This window comes from Schistocerca gregaria, chromosome 6 (assembly GCF_023897955.1).
Source record: "Schistocerca gregaria isolate iqSchGreg1 chromosome 6, iqSchGreg1.2, whole genome shotgun sequence".
In the NCBI taxonomy this organism is placed as follows: domain Eukaryota; kingdom Metazoa; phylum Arthropoda; class Insecta; order Orthoptera; family Acrididae; genus Schistocerca; species Schistocerca gregaria.
In genome coordinates this window covers 275,663,345-275,684,144 of record NC_064925.1, presented here as the reverse complement: position 1 = coordinate 275,684,144, position 20,800 = coordinate 275,663,345, and the positions used below count along the sequence as shown (strand labels likewise).

Genomic DNA, 20,800 nt, shown 5'->3' with positions numbered 1-20,800 from the left:
GTACTCGGCTAACGGGGGGCTTTTAACGCCTGCCAGCCACAACACGGAGTTCACCGGCTTTCCGTAGCGTCTGGCTAACGCGTACCTCCAGCGACACAAAAATATGTATACAGGGTGAGGATCTAAGACAGAACGCCACAAACATATACAGAACGAATAAACAAATGGAAGTGCTGTTTTCTCCAAGTTATAGCGGACAATATGGCGAATTTGCTGTCGTCCGCAAATAATTTTTACTGCCTATGGTCGACGAGTTACGACACCGACTTTTTTTTCTAGTGACATTAGACAGAAGCTTTCTTACCTACAGGGGTCCTGATCTTTTGCACAGTCGCTTGGGACTTCGTTCTGGGCTAGAGATTCGCGATAAATGTAAGCTAAATAAGGGGCCAATGCTATAGAGTACTCTTTGTAAAACCGAACTGAGATCCATCCGAGGCCGTCCACTGTGGCCGAGCGGTTCTAGGCGCTTCAGTACGGAACCGCGCGACTGCTACGACCGCAGGTTCGAATCCTGCCTCGGGCATGGATGTGTGTGATGTCCTTAGGGTTGTTAGGTTAAGTAGTTCTAAGTTCTATGGGACTGATGACCTTGGATGTTAAGTCCCATAGTGTTCAGAGTAATCTGAACCGTTTGATTCCATGCGGACCTGGCGACTTATTTGCTTTCAATTCTTTCAGTTGTTTCTCTACGCTAGGGATGCTTATTACTGTGTCCTCAATACGGGAGTCTGCGCGATAATCAAACGACGGTATGTTTGTACAATGTATATTTGCAGATGATGCCGTCTAATAATGTCACCAGAACATCAGAAAAATAAAATAAAAAATGATTTGGGAAAGATATCTAGCATGGTGCTAAAAGTGATTATTGACTCTAAACAATGAGAAGTTTGTGGCTCTCCACACAAGAACTAAAAAGACCGTTAATTTTGGTTACACGATGCTGACGACAATTTAAAGTTTGTAGTTTCAACAGAAGACGTAGGGTGGACTACTAATTACGTCATCCGAGAAAGCCTCACAGATCTCACCAACACCTGAAGATGGTGACAAGAAGTGCGGTCAGCCCATGACAAGGCGCAATTGATAGCTGGTTGAGGCATTTTTATGTGTAGGCAGGAGACACTGATACGTACTATTAATTGTTCTGACGTAAATCTGCATCTACATGACTGTTCTATAAATCACAGTTAAGTGCCTGGCCAGAGGGTTCGTCGAACCATTTCTCTGCCATTCCAGACTGGGCCAGAGCACCGGTAAAACGAACACTTAAATATTTCGTATGAGCTCTTGTTTTCTTATTTTATTAAGACCATCATTTCTTTCTCTACAGGTTGATGTGAACGAAAGGCGGTGGTTGGAATTTCAGAAAAGGATCTCGCCTTTGTTTTAATGATTGTCATCCCAACTCGGGTATCATATCCGTGATCCTATCTAGAATTTTGTTGCTTTTTGGCATGTCAATATGCACTGGAGGAAAAAGTCGCAACACCAAGAAGGTGTTGTGCGACACAAACGAAAATTGGTAAGCCTGTTCCTACATCTGAAAGATGATATCTACTCAAATTTCGCGCCAATCGCATAACGCTACTGTGAGAATGTAGATCATATTTGCTTTAAATAAACGCTGTACTGGTCGCGAGCGTTAGTTATGTTTGACATTGGACGTGGTGTGTTGATGTTAATGAAGACTGCCTTTAAGGCGACAAAGACGCCATTATGAGTACCTCACGGAGATTGAACGAGGTCGTATAATATGGCTACGAGAAGCTGGACTTTCCTCCTGCTATATTTAGAGAGACTTGGCAGGAAAGTAGCTAATATACATTACTGCTGGCAACGGTGGTGGCAAGAATGTACGGTCCTATGAAAACCGGGCCCCGGACGGCCACGTGGTACTACCGAGAGGGAAGCCCATCGCTCAGGCGCATCGCGCTGCATCGGCAGCAGCGATTTGAGCAGCTGCTGGTACCACAGTCACACAACGAACTGTTAATAACCGGTTACTTCAAGGGCAGCTCCGTGCCAGACGCCTTGTAGTGTGCATTTTACTGACCCCAAACCACCGACATTTACGACTTCAGTGGTGTCAAACGAGAGCTCGTTGAACAGCATGGTGGAGATCTGTTGTGTTTTCTGTAGAAAGCTGATTCGGCCTCAGTTCCAGCGACAGCCATGCTTTGGTTAGAAGGAGGCCAGCAGATCGCCTGCAACCAGCCTGTCTGTGTTCTAGACACACTGGACCTACACCTGGATTTACAGTCCGAAGTGCAATTTCATATGAATGCAGGAGCAGCCTCGTGGTTATCCCTCGCACCGTGACTGCAAATTTGTACGCCAGTCTGGTGATTCGACGTGTTGTGCTGTCATTCATGAACAGCCTTCAAGGTAGTGTTTTCCAACAGGATAACGCTCACCCACACACCGCAGTTGTAACCAAGCTAGCTCTACAGAGTGCCCACGTGTTGGTTTGGCATGCTCGATCACCAGATGTGTCTTCGGTATTGCAGTGCCTGTGTTATTCTGATTACGATGCAAAGGCATTGCGGCGACTACAGCCTCTGTGAAATACATTAAATGAATTCGCATTTGCGAATAAGGCCAACCATCAGCTGTGGAATGGAATGATGACAATGAAAATTTGTGCCAGACCGGGACTCGAACCCGTATTTCCCACTTAACTTGAGCGGTCGCCTTCCCATATTTCTTTCTTTCTTTTTATTGATCTCATTTGTTCGTTGTATTTGCTAGGTGCGGACGTCCCGTGACGTTTGTTCAAGTTCAGTGTTTTTTTTGTTTTTTTTTTTTGGGGGGGGGGGGGTGGGGTGGGAAGCTAACCCTCTGACCGAAGCGACCTGTTCTCGAACATCCATTGCCGGCCAGTGTGACCGAGCGGTTCTAGGCGTTTCGGTGTGGAACCGCGTGACCACTACGGTCGCAGGTTCGAATCCTGCCTCGGACGTGGATGTGTGATGTCCTTAGGTTAGTTCGGTTTAAGCAGTTCTAAGTTCTAGAGGAGCCATAGTGCCCAGAGCCATTGGAACCATTCGAACATCCATTATATTACTGTACAGGTCAGACGTTGTACTTGAAAGTCGCTTGCCGGGTAACGACAGATACATACGATATTGTAGTGCCTGTGTTATTCTGATTACGATGCAATGTATGCATGCATGTTCATAGGAACAGGCACTGCCCCGACTACGTCCTTTATGAAGTATATTAAATGAATTTGCAACAGCGGATAAGGACAGCCATCAGCTGTAGAATGGAATGAGGACAATGAAAATGGTTAGGCAATCGCTCGTGATAAGCGGGAAATCCGGGTTCGAGTCCCGGCCCGGCACAAATTTTCATTCTCGTACTTCCATTCCACAGCTGATGGTTGTCCTTATTCGCAATTGCGAATTCATTTAATGTAGATCTGTCTCCAGTGGAGCACGTTTGGGATATCGTCGAACAACTCCAGCGGCATCCAAAACCAGGTTTAACCGTCCTGACTGCAAATTTGCACGTGAGTCTAGTGATTCGACGTGTTTTACTGTCATTCATGAACAGCCTTCCGGGGGTGTTTTACAGCAGAATAACGCTCACCCACATACCTCTGTTGTAACCCAACACCCTCTATAGAGTGTTGGTGTCACCTTGGCCTGCTCGAGCACCAGATCTGTCTCCAGTCGATCACATATGGGATATCGTTGGACGACAATTCCGGCGCCATACACAACCAGCATTAACCGTCCATGTATTGACCAATTAAGTGCAAGAGGCATCGACTGACATCCGGCACCTGCACAACACAATCCATGCACGTTTTCATGCTTGCATTCAACATTCACATTTGCATTCGGTTATCTTGCCCTTACATTAACCTGTGACTTTGCAGTGTTAATCACTTAAATATGTTACCTAGACAAATGTATTCCAGAAATGTCATTACTCTACGTTAATTATTTTCTGATGCTAGGACTTTTTCATCAGTATACATCGAGAATGTGTGAGGGATTTGTGTGAGAGGGAGTATGTGTGTGCCGGCCGCTGTGGCCGAGCGGTTCTAGGCGCTTCAGATCGGAACCGCGCGACCGCTACGGTCGCAGGTTCGAATCCTGCCTCGGGCATGAATGTGTGTGATGTCCTTAGGTTAGTTAGGTTTAAGTAGTTCTAAGTTCTAGGGGACTGATGACCTCCGATCTTAAGTCCCATAGTGTTCAGAGCCATTTGGAGTGTGTGTGTGTGCGCAGGTGAACGCCAACGGGTTGCTGTCGTTCCTGACGGACATCCCGCTGTTCTTCAGCATCCAGTTCCCGCTCGACTACCCCGTCATCGCGCCGCTCTACTCACACGTCGACACGCGTGCGTCTGGAACCGTCTCCTACAGGTATGCACAAACCGCACCTTATTTATTTATCGTATGACAATATTACGGAACTATTACGCGTCAACATTTAAGCACATCTTTCCAGCATAAAATAACACAAATTTCAACAGCTACTTATGGATATCAAGCTATTTTGTGTATTTTGAAACATCACTCGTCGCTGTTAGGAAATCTTCGAAAGGACCCTTGTAGGCACACGGGGGATATGTCGATACAACATGAGCAACTGTCTGTCGTTCCGCGCCACAGTCACACAATGGTGATGAAGATTTTCCCCACTTGTAGATAGTGTCTGCACATCGTCCATGACCCGTTCGGATGCGGTCCAAGTTTGTCCAAATTGCCGGGCTGGTCGAATTCTGATAGTTTTTTCTGGAAGCAAGGCAGCTTCATTGTGGAGAACAGTTTAAAAGTTGTCTAACTAAATAAAAATATCAGTCGAAGTACTGTTTATCATTGTAAGATTTGAGCTGTAATAAATGAACTGTCGTAATGAAATTTGTACTGTAATAACAATTAAGTGACGTAATGAAACGGGAAGTACTTCATACTGTAAAAGTTATCAATCTAACTGCAAGAATTTTGAACAGTATGAACTGTCTGAATAATGAACTTTAACATTAAACCTACAACAATTAGTTTTGCAAAACTGATCACAAAAACTGTCTCTGAATGAGATAAGTTGGCCATGATGGAATTAAAAAAAAAAAGCCATCAAAATATTTAGCCCTTACCTCTGCTCTGCGCAAATCTGGATAACGCGTTGCAGCACTGCTCTGTCTTGCCAGCTATGATAAAGCTGCAAATTACTGTCTACTCAGAGGCACTCGTGAACTGCAGTGAGTTCTCTGTCAGTTGCAAATCGAAGTATACTTAAAAAAAAGGAAAAAAATAAAAACATGACAACAAATGTAAGAGAAAGGCAAGCGAAAAACTAAATATGGACATAAATGACAACACTATTTTTTTTGCATATTGTGAAAAAGTGCTCATGGCTGATTTTAAATTTAATGAACGTCTTACTATTCAAACAATACACTTTCCTAGCTTTCAAATCTAGCAACTCTCAATACAATAACCAAGTTAATCCGATGGCGCAGCAATAGTGAAAAAAAGTAACGTCATTATAATTTGTACCTCTGACATTCCACTTCTGGTATACACACAGTTCCATCAAAGTTCTTCCTTCACAAATCAGTTTCCGTTACAATCTTGCTATAATCGTGTCATTAAACACACGTTTAAATTGAGACTTTACGTTTGAAACATGACATTACAATTGCTTCCTCACTCCAACACAGCTAACATTATCTCACCCACCGCCACCGCGCACACCAGATATAATAACTTCTTTGATACAGCTTTACAACATCGCTGCTCTCTCACAATCGACTCAAATACCAAAATTATACATAACACCTAACAAGTTTTATTGCCGTCTGGCATGACAGTTATTGGATTGGGTTGGGTTATTTGGGGGAAGAGACCAAACTGCAAGGTCATCGGTCTCATCGGATTAGGGAAGGACGGGGAAGGAAGCCGGTAGTGCCCTTTCAAAGGAACCATCCCGGCATTTGCCTGGAGCGGTTTAGGGAAATCACGGAAAACCTAAATCAGGATGGCCGGACGCGGGATTGAACTGTCGTCCTCCAGAATGCGAGCCCAGTGTGCTAACTACTGCGCCACCTCGCTCGGTGCCAGCAGTGTTTCTATTCATCAATGGTATTGAATTAAATTTCCGTGACAATCCTGGCTGTCATGAGGGCGGGATGTCTCGATCCTAGTAGTTTTCACTCCGCAGGGAATACGTCGTCCATTATTGTAAGGTCGGTGTTACTAGTAATCTTCTGGAATTCACGCAGTAGCGCGCTCTTCCGTCTAATATCAGGAGATGGAATGTGGCTCAAGATATGTAGATCGTATTGTCCCACCAACAATGTCCATGGCATCGTTAAGTTGTACATCCATATTTTTTACTTGTGGACTATTAAACGAAACAGGCGCGCAGTACTCTGCTGCTGAGTATATCAATCCGAGAGCTGATACCCGGAGAGCGTCTGCTGACGATCGCCAACGAGAGTCACAGAATTTATGTAGAATGTTGTTTCTGGTTCTGAGTTTTGCATAGGTTCGTGCCAAGTGTTCCTTAAAAGAAAGTGTCCATTCTAAAGTGATCCAAAGGGATTTTGCATGCATATTGTGATGAAGTTAGTCTCCCTCAAAATAGATGTCGAGGGCTCTGTGTGCCAATCTATTGGAAAGACGAGAACATGAAACTTCCGTTTTATTTGAGTTTTGTTGTAACATCCAGTTACGGAAATAGTGGTTTAAGATGTCTGGATCAGAAGTTAGGATTTCTTCAGTTGTTTGAAAGGTTTGGTGTTAGGTCGCTATTGTCCAGTCGCCTGCATAGCCAAAATTTCTGGACTGTGTTGGAGAAATATCAGAGATATATAATTTAACCAGAGAGGAGCGGAGACAGATCCCTGTGGTAAGCTGTTATTCAATACTTTTGGGCAGTTAGTATATTTTTCTGTTCTTACTGTAAATCTCCTTTCAGCTAACATGCAGCTCATGTCTCCAAACCGTGTCATATGCTGCACTTAGATCAACGAAAACAACTGGTGTTTTCTGCTTCAATAAATGTTGTGAAAGATAAGACTTGATCAATGCAGCTCCGTCCGTGTCGGAATCCAGTTTGCTCAATAGGAAGGTTCTGAAAGATTACTGGACCTCTTGGTATATATTCGTGATAAAAAAAAAAAAAAAATCGAGTGGTCAGGACAACTACATAAAATCAATTATATAGCACATGTAACACATACTGTCATGGGCCCCACGCCCGCTCTGCAAAGTTTTTTTAGAGGAAATGGTCAATTATCAGTTTCGAATAGAAAACAGCGTTTTACTACCAGTCCAAAGTAATTATTGAAGCATATGCTGAACAAGACAAGTCAGTATGCTCTTCGAGACTGGAAGTAATGCATGAGTGGTTCATCACGTTAAGGAATTAGGACGGTGTGTGCTACCAAGCAGTCAGTTATCTGAGCACGGGGATGAGTCTCAAATATCCTTGTAATTGAAACTTCCTGGCAGATTAAAACTGCTCGGGACCTTTTCCTTTCACGGGCAAGTGCTCCACCAACTGAGATACCCAAGCACGGCTCACGCCCCGTCCTCACAGCTTTACTTCTGCCAGTACCTCGTCTCCTACCTTCCAAACTTCACAGAAACTCTCCTGCGAACCCTGCAGAACTAGCACTCCTGAAAGAAAGGATATTGCGAAAGGCAAAGGTCCCGAGTTCGAGTCTCGGTCCGGCACACAGTTTTAATCTGCCAGGAAGTTTCATATCAGCGCACACTCCGCTGCAGAATGAATATCTCATTCTGGAATCCTTGTAATTGTTGTCGGTAAATACTTTGTTATAGCATTTCAGAAGGAATGAAAATAATTATTTTTCGAATCACCTAATTATGTACAGGTACAAAGCGATGAACGGCTCTGAAGTGACTCAAGTCTCAGTTGACTTAGGACAACAGCAGAAAACCTAAATCTGGATCGCTGGACCTGAAATGATCCTAGCTCCTCCCAAATATTATTCCAGTTCCCTACCACTTCCCCACCGCGCACGCCAGGGAGCAGATAATCTACCAAAGTTATGGTGTGGTAGATTGCAGAAGCCACGCTCCACAGATGTAAATGAAACAGATAACTTCCAGACGACGCCATGACCTTGTTGTTTAAGGCATGTTACATTCTTCCAACAATAGTATTGTCAACTCTGAATACCGGCCTTATGAGTTTGCGAATATATTTAGATAGGTTCAGAATAGGCACCTTATTAGCGTCTGCAATGGTGAAAAGTGAACTCTAATCAACATCACAAACTAGACGTGAAATTTTCAGGCTCTTCAGTCACTCCACCTGTATGTGGACAAATAAACAGGTACTCTGCAGTAAATTATTATCATAATTATTGTTGTGGTTGTTGTCATTGTTAAGATGCTCGGAGCCACATTGGAAGCAAAGTCCCGTGGACAACAAGGCCATTAGAAACAGATCACAAGCGCGGATGGGGAGAGGAATTCGCTGTGTCCGTTCTCGAGGGAGCTGGCATTGTCATTAAGCAATTTAGGGAAACCACACGAAATCTAAACCTAGATGACCTATCGAGACTGCGCTTTATCGTTTCGCGATTTGTTACTCACGTTGGTTAGGATCCCACAACTGTAATAGGAATATGGAATAAATGGGGTCAGGAGGACCCTATTAAGCACCTTGCAAGATTCAACTGCTCTGCGACTGTGCGTTTGGCTGTGCAGAAGCGTACAGTTACTTCACGCATCTTGCTTGAGTGAAGAAATGGGCTTGTTTACAGCAACACGAGTATCCGTATGGACCATGCGGCGATTTCTGGATCACCGCGAACTGTCTACACGCTCTATAGAGACGGATCACAAGCTCGGATTACGAAAGGATGGGGAAGGAAGTCGGCGGTGCCATTTTCAAAGGAACCATTCCAGCATTTGCCTGGAGCGATGTAGGGAAATCACGGAAAACGTAAATCTGGATGGCTGGACGGGATTTTGAACCACCGTCCTCCCGAATGCAAATCCACTGTGCTGACTGCGGTGCTACCTCGCTCGTCAGTAGAGAGAGGTGCGCCGGAAATGTGCTCACATTAGCAACACTGTACGCAGGAATGGCACCAACTTATCTTTTCAAAGGAATTCCGGTTCTGCGTAGAGCATCACGATGACCACATCCATACGAGGGGCGTTTGAAAAGTCCGTGCAGTGTCCGAGAGATGGCACCACCGGCGCATATCGAGGACATGTTTACTTAGTAGAATCTTTGGAAATAACGCAGACCAATTTTCAGCCATATTGCTCTATTTCTTTGTCTTCGGCATTCGTGTAAATTAAGCAAGTCGAGTGATTGTCAAAAAATTGACGAAGAAGAATTTCTTGTGGTAATTAACATTACTTAATGAAAGGCAAAACACCTTAGGAGACTAAAGAGAAGGTTGATAAACATTACAATGACTGCACCTTCGTTTAGAACAGTTTATAAGTGGTTTCAAAATTTTCGCAGTGGTCATATGGGCACAAGTGATGCTGAACGTTCTGGACACCCTGTGGACGTGAAGACTCCAGAAATCATTGATAATATCCAAGATATGGTGATAGATGACAGAAGAGTTAAGGCGCGTGAGATTACCAGTGCTATGGGCACCTCGAATGAGCGGGTACATAATATTTTGCATAAACATTTGGACGTGAGAAAGCTATCCGCAAGATGGGTACCGCGATTGCTCACGCTTGACCAAAAATGGAATCGTGTGAAGTGTTGCAAGGATGGTTTGCAGCTGTTCAGAAAGAATCCGCAGGACTTTAAGCGTCGTTTCGTAACTGTGGATGAAACATTGATTGATAACTGTACTCCTGAGACCAAACAACAATCTAAACCAGTGGCTCCCAACAGGTGGTCCGCAGACCACCAGGGGTCCGCGAGTTATACCAGAGGGGTCCGCGAGATGCTATTAGAATAAAAAATATATTAAATATATTTCGTATGATAACAGATTTTGTGTTTTGGCCGCTCAATATGTTTTCAATAATGAATATGTCAATGTTCTTTCTGAGTACCAAAAATAGAAAACGTATAAAGAGACTCTTAATTTGACTTTTTTAGGTACTTGATATTGTGATATGACAAGGTACCAATCATGCTCGATGAGGGGACCTTCGAGAAAATTTTGTTGGGAACCCCTGATCTAAACAATGGGTTACCAAGGGAGAATCTGCACCAAAAAAGGCGAAGACCAATCCTTCGGCCGGAAAGGTTGTGATGGCGACTGTCTTTTGGGATTTGCAAGGGATAATCATCATCGACTATTTGGAAAAGGGTAAAACTATTACAGGTGCATATTTTTCATATGTTATTGGACCGTTTGCAAACCGAGCTGCAAGAAAAACGCCGGCGATTGGACCGCAAAAAAAGTCTTTTTCCATCACACCAAGGCACCAGCACACACCTCAGCAGTTGTGGTCGCAGAATTAATGAAAATAGGATTCCAACTCGTTTCACATCCCCCCTTATTCTCCAGACTTGGCTCCCTTGGACAGCTATTTGTTCCCCAATTTGAGGAGATAGCTGGCGGGACAAAGATTTTATTCAAGCGAGGAGGTGATTGCAGCAACTACTGTAATAGCTATATTTTTAGACTTGGACAATTCCTATTATTCGGAAGAGATCAAAAAATTAGAACAGTGTTGGACGAAGTGTATAAGTCTAAAAGGAGACTATGTTGAAAAATAGAAAAGGTTTAGCCCAAACACGTAAGTAGTTTTTATTTTTGCACGGGCTTTTGAAACGCTCCTCGTATATGGGAGCAACGAGGAAAACAAATGTCATGGTGTAATTGTCATCGTCATATGGGCACTTTCCCTGGCACTATGGTATGTGTTTTCATCGGACGATTAACTCTGGTTCGCATAGACAGTAATTGGGATTGCAGCCATTACATTTCTGGCGTGTTAAACCGAAGGCTGTGCCCTATCTTTGAGGTCCCCGTGTTATTATTTTTAAACAAGATGTAGTAAGACCATACGTTCCGTATACGTCAAATGAAAGTGCTTTTCTACATACCATCTAAGACCGTGGTTCCCAACCTTCCTGAGTGTAACCAGGTATTACCTAGGACCCCCCTCCTCCCACTCCTTCCACTATTTTCATCGTTACCGTCTACCTTACTTTTAGAATGAAAAAGGACACTTTCATTTTTAAAATGACGGAAGATAAATTATATTTCGTTTTTATAAGTGTTTTATAAAACAAAAAGATCAATGATTCATTGAGACAATTGTTGCTGTTTATTTCTAGGAACATTTTTTTAAAGAATGATGAAGCAATTTTCAGTGCATCACGAGTGTTACATGTAACTCCTCCTCGGGCATGAAATCAATCTAACTATCCACATTGTGGGTAGTCACCTGTTACAAAACGTGCTTCCTCTGCACGACTCCTCTTCCTAGTGACACTTTCTTGATCCATTCTCTGCGCTCTCATTTAAAATCAACAGAAGTAAAATCTGTGCGCTACACTTAGGCCTGCTGTTTGTACAGCAGTATCTGGACACCTTACTTCTGTACTGTCGGAAATTGGAAGATATCAAGTTTAAATGCTTTGTGCCTCGCCACTACCACTTTTATTATTAGTAGTATTCTTTTTAGTACAGTGAAGACGGCTTAGTAGCCATTACGTAGTTACTGGTTCGTTTATTTTTACGATGAGAATAATGATACAATACATAATATATTGCGGGAAATAACTACAACTAGGACAAGGTATTTTCATTACATATCTAAGCAGACGTGACCTAAATGTCTCAATTTTACGGTCACAGATACAAGGCACAAAGTAATGTAGTGGGTGGGCTGTATGAGGAAAATGTTTTTCATACTTCCGTTTCTCAAGCTGTGTCACACATTAATACTAGTATTTAAAAAATGCAGTTATTAGCAACTTATGTAATCCGTATTACAATCTAACGAAATAATGATAATAGTGATTTTTAAAAATAATTTTATGTCACGACTGAAAAAATTCAACCTTATTGTTTTTACTCCTCTGAAAATTACATTTTACTTCTTAGGGGGTATTAACCCCAGGTTGGGAACCGCTGATCTAAGACTAAAACCTTTTCGGGTCAGTGAAGGATGATTTTATAATGTGATATGGCTTGTATAGTTCAGAGTACACGTACTTATCAGAACATCAACGCTGCCCTCGTCTTTTACGGTCCACAAAATCTGCGTTTCTGAACATTGTACACAGTCCATTAGCATTAATGTGACCACCGCCGATGCTCGATGTCAACATGCTGACTGCTATTCATCGGCGACGAAGGTTGCAATTTCCACGCTAATGTCGCAGTTGGGCATCCACTGCATGGATGCAGGTGGCCTTTTCACATGAATCACGCTTTATGCTCCATCAGACCGATGGCCGATGGCGTGTACGGCCCTGCAACAATAGGGTCCAGGCCGAAGGATCTGGGGTCTGGGGAATGTTTTCTGGGCATTCCCTGGGTGCTCTCTCATCCTGGAAGGCACTATGGATCAACACAAACATGCGTCTGTCTTTGGGATCATGTCCAACCCTCTGTGCAGTTCGAGTTTTCCTCAGCACGGGTACTGTCATGGCCACCAAACTCCCTGGATTGAAACCCAATAGGAAATCTGTAAGACCACCTCGGTCGGACTGTTCGCGCCATAAATCGTCAACCGTGGATCGTCAGCCGAGAAACCAAGCGCAGCTATGGAGTTGGCGTGGCTACATATTCCTGTCGGTACCTTCCAGAACCTCAAAGACTCTCTTCCTGCAGGTCCGCGCTGCATAAGGTGGTGATTCAGGCGTTTGACAGGCGGTCACATTCAAGTGTGTATATTTGCTGGACATACAGTGAAATAGGATGGTCAGGTCCTGCAGAAAGAGTCATCACTTCTGTCTCCAAGCTGTTCATTTTTTGAACATAACCTACGACCAGCTTAGAGACAGAAATGATGACACTTTCTGCAGGACCTGACCTTCATTTTGCAGGACAATGCTCAAACACGTACAGTGCAAGCTGTTACTGATTTGTTTGACTGATGGGGCTGCTAAGTGCTACACCGCCTACTGCACTATCATGGCTTAAGCCCTCGTAAGTTAACTCGATTTCTAAACTGAAGGAAACACTTCACGGCATTCGTTTCAGAACTGCTACAAATTTGTCGAGCAATAGACCGCGCCGCTCGAACTGTCAACACAACTGGCACTGCTAAGAGTATCCTACGATATCCACATCGCTGGCAACGGGTTATACACAATGCTGGTAACTACTTTGAAGGACAGTAAAACTTTGAAACACGTATCTATTTTGTACGAGCTGTAAATAAATAGTTGCCACCATTAAAGTTCCAACCCTCGTATAATAGTAACTTTGGCTACAGATAATTCATTTTGCGATTCCATTACTAAAGAATCAGTAGAGATACAGATGGTGGAAAGCTTTATTAACTGGGACAGTGGCTGTCTATTGGATAACGCATGTAACCCCATAGCTTCCACGATTTGCTTTCAGCAAAAATGACTATGGACGCCTTGGGCCCCAGTGAGCGGTAACACACCGGGACAACTGCGTTTCGCATTTCCGCCATCGAGAGTACGCTAAATTGTGCGAAGTGGTTAATCGATATTAAGTTACGACAGCTCACGTGGTGATGCTTGATAGGTGCACATATGAAATACCACGTGTGGTAGAAAACGTCATCTGGTTGCACTCCCAAAACATCATAGAGTATTTAGGAAACCGGGAAAATTTCATAATTCACAAATGCGATTTCGTTTTTGCTGTCCTCCCTAGAGTTGCAATGCTAATGGTCAGCCACCTGAACGATGCGTTCAGAACTTAGAAAAAAATACTTTTTTATGTGCCTCTATGTATCTTATTCAGATGATGTGGTGATTACTTTGAGATACGACGAATCCAGCTATGATATCATTTGTGTGACTTGAGACTGGAAAAAATACAATAAAGGAATTTGATCAAAAATTCAATTTCCCAATAAATTATAATTATCTCGTTCTGTTTGGTACGGCCTCTGTGACCAGAATGTCTCCGAAGTACATACGTCAGTAATGGTAGATCGAATACTACACGGTATTTCCAGCAGTCCACCTTGTGATTGTGAAAGGAAAAACGAGAGTGAAGCCCATGCTGCTTCACATTGACAGAATGGTCTGCCGTGTATGCAACCCGCGCTACTAATCTGTCGTGCGTTTGCCTTCGTCCCACGCCTGATGTTTTCTGACACCTATAAGTTTCCTTGTCTTTCGATTGTGGAGAAACCGAAATGAATGGGAGTTACACTGACACTTCACGCAATAGTGATACTATGCTGAGAGCCGTAAACCTCAGTATTAACCAGAAACACTCTGATCTCTCCGACATTGTCATTTCACGAGTTGTACATACAAGAGAGTAATGGTTGTTTGTTCGTGGTTAGAGATTTAACATTGTAACTCTCCGTGATGTACAAAGCCTCTCTTGTTGCCTCTGCGAGCGATACTCACGGATCAGTCGAATGAGTGTTTTGTGAGCCATTTCTTTCGTGAATGAATTACATTTTTCTTTACAGTGATACCGATGAAATTATAGACGAGAATCATTTCACAATTATTGCATTTTTCTCTGTAAGGGCAGCTTTTACTTTTTCCTTTTACGTGCTAAATGCGGAGAAACCTGAAAAACTTACAGTGAGAACGAAAGCGTCAGTGTCAAGACAGTCAGGAGAAAATTGAACTTCTTTCTGAGTATCGAAAATGGCGTGGTGTTCACGATTGCCGAGGATGTTACCTGACTGCATTCCCGTAAGCTATATGAACAGAAGAAAATTGTTTAGCACGTAGTTTAGTATGACTTTTTACCGTAAAATTCTTTCATTTCAGGGCAAGTGGAAAACCTCACCAGTATTATTGCCGAGAAGTTTTCAAATTATTTCCAGAATGCACTATCAGTGTTGACCGTGCGGTTGACTCGGAAGCTTTTTTTATAGTAAAAACTTCCCTAAATTCAGTCGTCTGATCTGTGTTAAATCAGTTATTCTTGTTGTCTCACTGAAACGTAGATATCTGTGTCTGAACAATACGTTTTGGCTTTAACAAATTTAATTTCTTTCGGTTTGCCAGTTTCAGCTGTCAACCACTTATGCTGACAAGGCGCCCAATCGGAAAACGTGGCCAATCTTCTTGTCGAAAATGGCCATTTACGTGTTAAAGTTTATTTTTAACATGGTTACTTCAGTAAGAGTTAGCTACTTCTATATCGCACATAATACTACATATTCACTTCTAAACCCTTTTATATACGAAGCTATCATCCATCATTCTATCTGTTTGTCACGAATTTGAATTGATTAATGTTATTTAAAACCACCTCTGCTTTGTTATATTTGGCCCAGTACAAAAATCCTATTGAAAACCGTGTACTGCAACAGCATGGAGTTACTTCAAGTACTAGAGCATCAAGATGCATAGAAAATATGTCCGGAAATCACAGAAACAACCGTAGGATTCTGCCGCATAGAATATGCGACTGTGACGGTAAAGAAAGATGAGACGGCTTCCTCTGCAACAGCAAAACAGTTTTATGTTCCACGTAATATGCTGAAAGGTTATAAGAAAAAAACAGAGTTGTAGTAGGTGCTCAATAAAGAACAAGAACAATAAACACTTGATTACATTTTTGAAATGAGAAAGCGATGTTATGGATTTACAGTGAACGATCTATGCAGATTAGCATTCCAGTTGGAAGAGTGCAACAAAGTTCCTCGTCGTTTTAACAAAGAATCTGAGATGACAGGAAAAGACAGCACTATAATGTTAACCTTGGGACGTCAACCTCGATGGTTAGAGGGCAAGCTTTTAACTACGTGAAAGTAGGCAGAATTTTTTATATCCTTAAAACAGTGGACGGAAAACAATTTCATCCTGATCATCACTTTATAATGTGGATGATTCAGTCCAAGAACAGTAAAGTGTTTGCACTTAAAGGAAGACGCCAAGCCGATTGCGTTACCATAGCCGAAAGAGGGTAGATGTTCACTTTCGAGGTGTGTAGGCCCGTACTTGCCTCTTCGCGGCCTTATTTTTCGTATAGGTCCTACTCATAATATATCTTTTTACTTATAAAAAATTGTAATACCTCATAGTATGTAAGTGGCAAGACTCTATAAGTAATCACAGTTTGGTGAAACTTTAGTTACCCTTACAGTGGCCTCTTTACCTCACCTTACCGTATTTGGTTTAACTCTTCGTCTCGTACAAATATGAGTTCTTAATTTAAACAAAAAATGTACGTTATATACTGGTTACTGATCAACACTATCTCCACAGGACTGCTTAAGTCAAATGTACTTGTAACACGAAATTTAAATCTGTATGTCAGCGTCTTTTAAGTATTTCGCTATCAAACTGCACATTTTTGCACCGTATCTATAGAGCAAGGAGATAACATTAAAAGGTAGAGGAAAACCCACTGCACCCAGTTATGCTTCTTTGTGTCTGCCATTATACAGGATTCAGATCGGCGCGCGTCAGTTGAATCCTGATCACAGCTTCCGGAAACCAGAAAATAAAACTTCCTGCTACTTCAACAACCGCATTTCATCTTAGCCAAATGTTTTCGTTCATAAACTGGCTCCTAGGCCACAGACGACACGGGTGACCTACAACTCCGGGGATATGCACTGCGAATAGACGTGTAGGCTAAGCAGCTGACTGCCGAGATGAACCAAGAGGCTACCAACAGTGTCTCCTCAACGAAAGTTCAGCAGAAATTGTGATAATTCGTTCTGTTTCATCTATTTTTTGCTAATAGATTTTCAAACCATGATCAGATTATGTGGAATCGAGCTTTTGCCAAATGTTTCAAAACTGTTTCGTGGTACATATTTAGAACCTTAAATAGTCCTACGCTCACACCAATTCATCGGCCGACCGACCATCTAATGATACGTATGCAGGCTTGTTGGCCGTCCGACTAACCGATTTTCCGTGTCGCGCGGTCGGTTGCGTATGGCCTGTACCGCGCTGTCGTGTCAACCGCCCGAGAAAAAATTGTCTTTTGTCACTGCACACGGAAATAAATGCTCTTCAAATATTGATTATATGACAGACTACAAGGCAGATGAAACTTTGATGACAGAGTTTCTGAAGAAGTTTAAAGAATGTGAATATTTGTGGGACATGTCGTGCAAGGAATGTAGGAGTATAACAATAGAGATGCAAGGAACGAAGCAAGTACTTCATTTTTTTAACGAATCCATAATGGTTTTATGCGGAACTCGCAGACAGTACACTCCATTTGTCAGGCAAAGGGCACAGAGCCACATTATTTTCACCACTACATCCAATCCAGCGATGGGAAGCTCGTCGTTTAGGTAACGATAACATCGATGCTCTAATGACGAGGCGCCCCGTCTTGTCGCAAGATGAAATTCTCGGTTCAAATGGTTCAAATGGCTCTTAGCACTATGGGACCTAACATCTATGGTCATCAGTCCCCTAGAACTTAGAACTACTTAAACCCATCTAACCTAAGGACAGCACACAACACCCAGCCATCACGAGGCAGAGAAAAATCCCTGACCCCGCCGGGAATCGAACCCGGGAACCCGGGCGCGGGAAGCGAGAACACTACCGCCCGACCACGAGATGCGGGCTGAAATTCTCGGAATTAGCAGTGGAAACAACCACATCTACAACATACATACGTACAGAGGTACATGTCACAGCCTTCTCACAGAAGAAAAATGGCCCATATAATTTCCTTTGCGATACTGGACATGAGGATTTCCAATACTCCACACTCTCTACATTGTGGTGATTAACCTTTCCATTTAAACGGAAGGTTGCTTCTTTGCTGAATATCAGCTTGAAAGCGAAATGTTTATCCTCAAGGGCTTTTTACATTGTGATGCAAAACTGAAGGCGCCGGCCAAAATCTTTTAATTATTGCACGAACTGATGATAGTACAGTTTGAAGTGCAATCTCCACTGCAAAATATTCCACACAGTTTGCTGCACTATTCCAGTTTCGTGGCTTGCGCAAACTGTTGATTTTTTGGACTGCGTACGAAACATTCCCTCGCCATCTTCCTGATTGCATCTGGCACACTTGGTCGAACAATAGGCCTATTTTTCTGCTTATAGAGACACAGTGTCCCTAAATTGTCGACACCAATGCTCAATGCTCTGTTCACATGGCTGTTCTTTTCTATCATTCCTTCTGCACTGTTGTAAGAGATAAACGTCTTGCATATTCCGACACTCGCAAAAACTCATTTCTTGCTTTGTCGCCAACTGGTGGCCACAATGCAAATTCGGTGAGTTTACAGTTTTAATCATGCATCAGTTATACTTGTACATATAACATTTTGAAAATGTAGAACTCTGAAAAGAATGAATCTTTATAGTAGCCCTGTGTTTGACGAATACAAGCCCTTCGACTGTACTGCAGCTTTAGATTTCATTTCTGATACTTATTGTCAAACAAATCTAAAAACCGAATTACAGATGTTCTATTAGCTTTTAAATTTCATTTCCGTCATGTATCGGAAATACTACCTTAAAATGGAATTACAGACGGTCGACGGGTTTTTATTCATACATTATACTTGATTTTTTTATGTATTCATCGTATAAAGATAGGAGAAAATATCAGAGAACTATTTACTATAGACATATATGTTTCCACACATATATGTTTCCATGAACCATGGACCTTGCCGTTGGTGGGGAGGCTTGCGTGCCTCAGCGATACAGATGGCCGTACCGTAGGTGCAACCACAATGGAGGGGTATCTGTTGAGAGGCCAGACAAACATGTGGTTCCTGAAGAGGGGCAGCAGCCTTTTCAGTAGTTGCAGGGGCAACAGTCTGGATGATTGACTGATCTGGCCTTGCAACATTAACCAAAATGGCCTTGCTGTGCTGGTACTGCGAACGGCTGAAAGCAAGGGGAAACTACAGCCGTAATTTTTCCCGAGGAAATGCAGCTTTATTGTATGATTAAATGATGATGGCGTCCTCTTGGGTAAAATATTCTGGAGGTAAAATAGTCCCCCATTCGGATCTCCGGGCAGGGACTACTCAAGAGGGTGTCATTATCAGGAGAAAAAAAACTGGCGTTCTACGGATCGGAGCGTGGAATGTCAGATCCCTTAATCGGGCAGGTAGGTTAGAAAATTTAAAAAGGGAAATGGATAGGTTAAAGTTAGATATAGTGGGAATTAGTGAAGTTCGGTGGCAGGAGGAACAAGACTTCTGGTCAGGTGACTACAGGGTTATAAACACAAAATCAAATAGGGGTAATGCAGGAGTAAGTTTAATAATGAATAGGAAAATAGGAATGCGGGTAAGCTACTACAAACGGCATAGTGAACGCATTATTGTGGCCAAGATAGATACGAAGCCCACACCTACTACAGTAGTACAAGTTTATTTGCCAACTAGCTCTGCAGATGACGAAGAAATTGAAGATATGTACGATGAAATAAAAGAAATTATTCAGATAGTGAAGGGAGACGAAAATTTAATAGTCATGGGTGACTGGAATTCGAGTGTAGGAAAAGGGAGAGAAGGAAACATAGTAGGTGAATATGGATTGGGGCTAAGAAATGAAAGAGGAAGCCGCCTAGTAGAATTTTGCACAGAGCACAACTTAATCATAGCTAACACTTGGTTTAAGAATCATGAAAGAAGGTTGTATACATGGAAGAACCCTGGAGATACTAAAAGGTATCAGATAGATTATATAATGGTAAGACAGAGATTTAGGAACCAGGTTTTAAGTTGTAAGACATTTCCAGGGACAGATGTGGACTCTGACCACAATCTATTGGTTATGACCTGTAGATTAAAACTGAAGAAACTGCAAAAATGTGGGAAATTAAGGAGATGGGACCTGGATAAACTGAAAGAACCAGAGGTTGTACAGAGTTTCAGGGAGAGCATAAGGGAACAATTGACAGGAATGGGGGAAAGAAATACAGTAGAAGAAGAATGGGTAGCTTTGAGGCATGAAGTAGTGAAGGCAGCAGAGGATAAAGTAGGTAAAAAGACGAGGGCTGCTAGAAATCCTTGGGTAACAGAAGAAGTATTGAATTTAATTGATGAGTGGAGAAAATATAAAAATTCAGTAAATGAAGCAGGCAAAAAGGAATACAAACGTCTCAAAAATGAGATCGACAGGAAGTGCAAAATGGCTAAACAAGGATGTCTAGAGGACAAATGTAAGGATGTAGAAGCTTATCTCACTAGGGGTAAGATAGATACTGCCTACAGGAAAATTAAAGAGACCTTTGGAGAGAAGAGAACCACGTGTATGAATATCAAGAGCTCAGATGGCAGCCCAGTTCTAAGCAAAGAAGGGAAGGCAGAAAGGTGGAAGGAGTATATAGAAGGTTTATACAAGGGCGATGTACTTGAGGACAATATTATGGAAATGGAAGAGGATGTAGATGAAGACGAAATGGGAGATACGATACTGCGTGAAGAGTTTGACAGAGCACTGAAAGACCTGAGTCGAAACAAGGCCCCCGGAGTAGACAACATTCCATTAGAACTACTGACGGCCTTGGGAGAGCCAGTCATGACAAACCTCTACCAGCTGGTGAGCAAGATGTATGAGACAGGCGAAATACCCTCAGACTTCAAGAAGAATATAATAATTCCAATCCCAAAGAAAGCAGGTGCTGACAGATGTGAAAATTACCGAACTATCAGTTTAATAAGCCACGGCTGCAAAATACTAACGCGAATTCTTTACAGACGAATGGAAAAACTGGTAGATGCAGACCTTGGGGAGGATCA

General features: G+C 42.5%; 1 protein-coding gene across 2 annotated transcripts in view; it reads left to right on the top strand.

Moving 5' to 3' along the window:
* Positions 1–20,800, top strand: part of LOC126278030 (nidogen) — a 297,135-nt gene that overhangs the window by 142,137 nt on the left and 134,198 nt on the right. For both annotated transcript variants that reach the window (XM_049977764.1, XM_049977762.1), the window contains exon 3: positions 4,245–4,381. In XM_049977764.1, coding sequence (XP_049833721.1) covers positions 4,245–4,381 — 137 coding nt within the window. The remainder of the gene's footprint in view (positions 1–4,244; positions 4,382–20,800) is intronic.